This window comes from Manacus vitellinus, unplaced genomic scaffold (assembly GCF_001715985.3).
Source record: "Manacus vitellinus isolate BGI_N305 unplaced genomic scaffold, ASM171598v3 scaffold_27_pilon, whole genome shotgun sequence".
NCBI lineage: Eukaryota > Metazoa > Chordata > Aves > Passeriformes > Pipridae > Manacus > Manacus vitellinus.
This window is the reverse complement of record NW_021940039.1, coordinates 1016504-1022696: the sequence shown is the minus strand read 5'-3', so window position 1 is coordinate 1022696 and position 6193 is coordinate 1016504. Positions and strand designations below refer to the sequence as shown.

The 6193-nt window shown below is 49.0% G+C and overlaps 1 protein-coding gene across 1 annotated transcript in view; it reads right to left on the bottom strand.

The window, feature by feature from the left end:
* LOC103764794 (steroidogenic factor 1) overlaps nt 1–6193 on the bottom strand; it is a 68335-nt gene that overhangs the window by 42594 nt on the left and 19548 nt on the right. Inside the window, 1 exon segment of the mRNA XM_029960504.1 lies at nt 877–1107. Within this exon segment, the coding sequence (XP_029816364.1) occupies nt 877–1107 (231 nt within the window).

Genomic DNA, 6193 nt, shown 5'->3' with positions numbered 1-6193 from the left:
TTTTGCATGAGTGATGGCCTGGAGGCATCAACAACCACATCTAAAACCATAAGGTGACACTTCTGTTTGGCAGGAGAAAGGGGGTCCCTCCACCACTCCACTGCACTGCCAGGGTGAGCACCAGCAGCCCCCACTTCTGCCATCAAACCAAGAAATCCCTGCTTTTAATGGGTACCAGCAATTCCAGAGGTTAAACAGACAAAAGATGGAAGAGCAGAGACGTGACATTGAAAACAACCCCAGTCTATTCATTATTACTAATTTCAGAGCTATTTCAGACTTTCCATCCTGAAGATGGTACCACAGCATTCCGTCACCTCTGCACACATGAGGACCAAGAGCTGGCTGTCCCTAACACAGAACACACCTGGTTTAACCAGGTCAGTGAAGACCCTAACACTTTACCCCTGGGCAGCAGCTGTGAGTCTAAGCTCTCACTGCAGCAAACAGGTAAAGTCTGGCCCAGATCTCTTGGGATTTTAAAGGCCTGCTTAAACGCTTTCATTCTTGCCACGTTAGCAGATTGAAGCATAGAAATAGTGACCACTTTGCTCAGGGTAAGCAATGCAAGGATAGATCTGTCAGGAAGGAACTATTACCTTCCCTAAATCATATAGATCAGTTCTCCAAATATTTATTCACGGTTTCAATTTACACAGATTGTGGCTCAAACACAGTAATGAAGCAGTTCAGAATTTTGTATCTGTGCACAATTTTTAATCCGTGCACGATTTTGCTGAAGTTTCACTTTTCCTCGTCAAAGAGTTTTAGAGGCAGAATTGCAACACAAAATGGCAGCTGAGGGAGGGGCAGCACACGCTGCTAACACCGGCCCCAGTCTGTACCTCCACCCAGCACAGGCCCAGTTCTCGTTACCTTTCCGGTTCATTCCCATCTGGAGGCATTTGAGCAGCCGGCAGTACTGGCACCTGTTGCGCTGTTTGCGTGACATGACGCAGTTCTTGTCCCGGCTGCATCTGTAGACCCTCTTGTTGCAGATGCTCCGCTTGAAGAAGCCCTTGCAGCCCTCGCAGGAGATGATCCCATAGTGCAGCCCCGTCGCCCTGTCCCCACAGATCAGGCAGGTTCGCTGATCCACCCGCTCATCTGCAAGGCAAGAGCAAAGACTGAGTGGACAACACAGCATCACCGAGGGATCACAGACTCTCCTGAGGGGATGGGGAAGGCTCGGCACGCCGTGGCCTGCCCGGACTGACACCTGTGAGGCCAAGCAGGGCACTGGCTCACCCAGAAACCTGGATGGGAAAAAGGGTCTAAGATCCTCAGCAGCACAGACCAGGGTGTGTAAATGCAGGAACTGTGCTGGGCACACACCAGTGACTGCGAAATCCTGTCACACCTCGCATGTTCCAGGGGCAAGCACCTCCGGGCTTCAAACAGCCCCACAGCACAAGTCACTGCCCAGAACCAGAGAACACCATTACAGAAACCATTGCACAGTCAAGCCACAGTGATGTGATTTTACTCATCCTTTTCCAGATCTCTGGAAGACCTTTGGACAACAAAAAATGTAAATTGCAGGGCTCCCCACAACATTAAATTCAGAATTTTAAGACTAACACTGCCTGTGAGAGAGTGCAGGGATGATGCTCAGCTCAGCGAGATCTCCAGACATAGATATCAAACAGAAAGGAGAAAGTAAATGATGGCAAAGACACCAGGTAGTTAACCCAGAATCTTCATCACCTTGTCTTGCATAGGAAGGCCTAAACTTTGGTTCACACCAACAGTCATCTAGCTTAAAACAATGCCAGCAAGTTGCACCAGAAGCTTTTCTTCTAGCAGATGTTTCACACCCAGCACTTTAACCCCTCTCATGCCAGGCCAAGCTGCCTCCAACCCCCATCCTGCATTTTAATCCATTAATATCCCAACAGCTGCAAACAGAGCTGCACTGCATAGGTGGGGCTATTCCAGCAAACCTGCAGTATTCCAGGACTCTCCACGGAGTGGCTTTCCCAAATGTGAAACAGGCATTACCAAGATGATTGGATCCCTCTGCCCTAGCAAGGCAGAGGCACCAAGGAACAGAAAGGAACCACACTGCTGTCTCTCACTCAGTCATGCATTTCCTAGGGATGCTGGTTGAACCAGATTGTTTCCAGCGTTTCTTGGCTTAAAGGCAGGATAGTTCCTCTGCCAGCAGGCAGAAATGCCCACAGCTGAAGCAGGACCTGGGAGGTGGCACTGGGAGCGAATGGAGAAGCTCAGACTGGACAGACATACAACTGCACAAATCCACATCGTGTCTGGAGTGCTGCCCACACCCTCTGTTCCCCTTTGGATACAGACCTTGAAAAATCCCAACCTCAGGACAGCGCTGGCTCGTGAAGATGAGCTGGGTCAACCTCACTTCAGCACTGGCTTTCCTCACTTAGATTTGGCATGGGAGTTTCCTGAGACAAAGGTGTTTATCTACAGGATGGATTTTTGGAGCAGCAGGAGGTAGGAGTCACATCAAAGTCCTGTCCTGCCTAGATAAAGCCTAAGCAAGCTGACAAACCAGGGTGTAGTTTCTTACTACTGCAGAATATGTGAATGCAACAGAAATTAATAAGCCCAATGTATTGGGATCAGAAATGAAACCAGTATTCAGTTACACAAGCCAAGTAAAAATCTAAAGCAGCTGTTTCTACTCACAAGCAGCTTTCTCCAGAGCTTAAACCTAGTAGAAACCAGAACCAATCTGTGTTAATCTCTAAAAGGTTTGCTATGCACAGCACACACATTTGCACTGTTCTGCAAATTTCACTGTTACAAAACCTTAAAATAGAAGGATGAACAAAGGAAACACAAACTTTAAGTGAAGAAATGTCACTGGTTCACACCAAAACATTCCCAGTTCTACAGGACAGACCACCTCAGGTATGTGCTGAGGCCAAAGGAATGTGGGTGCATTTCAGGAGTGGGGCTATCTGAGCATCTCTGAAGGGAGGTAGCTAAACATGACTTTGTAGTCACCACGTGCATAATCTCCACCTTCAGCAATCTGATAAATGAGGGGAGGGGGCTGGGGATTAGCCAGGACACAGGAGTCCTCTATCTGCAGGGTTTAGCTCAGCCTCAGCTTAACTCCTGGCCCTCCCCCTGCTCCCACAGCAGTGCCATAAATCCCGGGGTCAGCAGCAATGCCGTGCCACGGCCGGGCAGGACGAGGGCCTGTGGCAAGCACGGCTTGCACAGCGGGGCAGGCAGGGAGCACATGGAGCAGCAGCGCCGGGCACAGCACCGGGCACAGCGCCGGGCACAGCACCCAGAGCTCGCTCCTCACCGGAGCAGCCCATGGAGGCTCATTTCCAGGCACAGCTTTTTTTGTTGTGGGAAGAATAGGGCCGTCACCCGGCCAACGTGGGAAGCCTGGATGATTAAAGCGAGGGGGAACCAGAATCCTTCCCGCGCCGTCCCCATCTCCCAGAGCAGGGCAAGGCGAGGTGCTGTGAATGGCCCCATCGCCTCAGGAACTGCACATGCCTCCCGCAGAAACTGTTCCTTGGGTGCGTTTCCAGATTGAAATCTGCCGTAGAGCAGCGTCACTCACCGTGAACAAAGGCACAGACCCCAGGGACCACGGAGGTGTCCTCGCTCCCCGCAAACTGACGCTCCAACAGAACCGGGAGATGAAAAATGATGGCCTAAACCAAGTCTTAGGGGTTTACATGTTTAAAAAATCCTGCAGGGACCACGGCCAGGCCCACATCGTTCCCCTGTGCCCACGAGTTTGCTGCTCCTGACCTTTGCTCGTTTTCACCCTACTTAATGCAGTGCCTGGTGCAGGCAAAGGGCGGGAGAGCCAGGGCAGAACCACAGCAAACTTCCCAGAAATGGTAAAGCGCGGGCAAATCTGAAGCAGTTTTGCATTGGGGGTGCTCTGAACTCCCTTAACCCTGAAATTTCATTAGAATATCAAAACACATACTAAGGATAGTCATTTTTAAGTGAATAAGCCTGCCTTCTTTTCCGGCTCTGTCACCTCTCATCTCGCTCATTCCTCCAGTTTCAGACGCTACACAAAACAAGGCAGATTATGAAACAAAGTATTTGAGATGAAATTTTTTTCAAATACCTTGCACATGTTTTATTTCAGAGAGAGAGCTGAGGAAGCTGCCCCCGCCCCCCTCCCCAATTTTCCTGATGGGTCTTACATTTAACAAACTCATACACGGGATATTCTAGCTTTGTTCTCCCAACCCATTGTAGCAGGGGCCACTAAATCAAACAGTTGCTGCTACGACAAAAGCACTCACAAAAATCTCAACCTCATCTTGAACCCTGAAGATTTTTATGGCTACTCCCTCGCTAGCCCCTCCCCGAAGCCACATTAAAGGATGTATTGTTTTCAGAGGTCATGGTAGGTTTCATACCACATACAATGTAAATTCTCCAAGAATATGATGATGCTACACAAGAGTCACAGAAGATGGAAGAGAAGGAGAAGGAATCTCCTCTTTTCTATATTTAATAAAGCAAACAGTAGAAGCAATACACTCACTTTTCAAAAGACTTGCTTTTCCCCTCAGCAAAATGAACAATCTTGATAATTCTTACAAGAAAATTGCTATGCATTTCCAAAAGGAAATACCTTCAAATCCCGCTGAAACACATGGCAAAGGCACATAGAGAAAGCACCAGGGCACATGAATGAGATTGTAAAATACACAGCAAATAAATTAAAGTATGGGGACACACCCTCAGCTCCCAAGCAAGCCCGTGTCACCACTCCCACCTCTGTCACTCCTGAGGGCAAACACCCCGAGCAGGTGAAGGGAAGCACCTTCAGTGTTCGGCCGCATTCCAGGAGGGGACCAGGTGTGGCTGCATCTCAGCAGTTCCCCAGGCTGCAAGGGGATCACCCCATCCCTGGAGACCCAGCTTAAAACTCTACAGCCACTACAGCTCCCTGCAGGATTTACCTTGGAAATCAGGCAGCATGTTGGTGCAGCTGGCTTGTGAGATTCTCCATATCGGTGCTTTAGGATGGAGGAGAAACAAAGACTTTATTTCCCAGAGTGAGGCCAAAAGTGAAGGCACAGTCCCTCACCCAAACCCCAGGACAGACGATGCTGGGATTTGGTCTGGCTGGAAAGCAAGAGGAGGCCAAGCTGCTGCTAGCAAAACATCCCATTTATACAACAGAATGTGATTTACAGCTAAGAAAATCTTTTGTCACTGAAAAAAAAAAGATTACAGGCAACACTGCAATTCATTAATATATTTAACATCTTTTCAACTGTGTACCAGTTAGTTGCTTCTTGATTAACTGACCCTATCACACCCCCCTGCAGCACCCTTTAGCTGGGTTTAAATCTCAAGCTGCTAAATACCAGCTGTTTGGGGAGGGAGGGCAGAGGGGGAGATCTCACACATGTGTTACTTAAATCCCAACAGCATCTCGCTCCCCTCTCGCCTCTGCTGATGACTCAAACACAAACAGATGTGTTATGTGTTGGGGTTTCTTTCTCCCCTTATTTTTCCTAACGATTTTTTTCATTGTCAATTTTTATTTCAAGAAAACCATCCTGTGAAAATCAAGCCCCAGAAGTGGAGGAACTCCCCCCTTGCTGCAGAGCAGTTGCATTGTCCAAACAAGCCCACCCCCAAACCAGGCGCCTTTGCTTCAGGGGCCTTTTTTTTTTTTTTTTTTTTTAACTTACAATCGATGAACACAGGGATTAAATTTTCTGTGTGCCAGCCCCTGCTCGGACAGCAGCGAGCTCAGCACGCAGTGGGCTGGGGCATCCCACTCGTGCTCCCCATCGACCCCGCACACGGGGGTCCCAGCCCCACGCTGGAGGCGGGAGAAGGCACCCGCGTCCTGCCTGGCCAGCCCGGCTCAAAGAGCAGATTGTGCTGCCCCGGATCAGGCCGGCCTTGGCGAGAGATGAATAGAATTAACCCTCTCTGAACTAAAACAAAAACATTTGTGTGCCCAGCTGGGAGAAAGGTTAATTTAAATGGACAAGCCTCCTGGAAAAAAAAAAAAAAAAAAGGAGGAGAGAGAAAGAGGCGGCCTGCAACCTTATTCTCTGTACTGTAAAATGATGTTCTTCTCACAGAGAGTCGCATTTTAAAAAGCAGCGAGTGAGCACTGGAAAGAAAAGAGGAGAAACGCTGCACCAGAGGAATGGCCAGTGCATCTCACTCTGCTCTTGCTTTCCAGTAATGAGACCCCAAA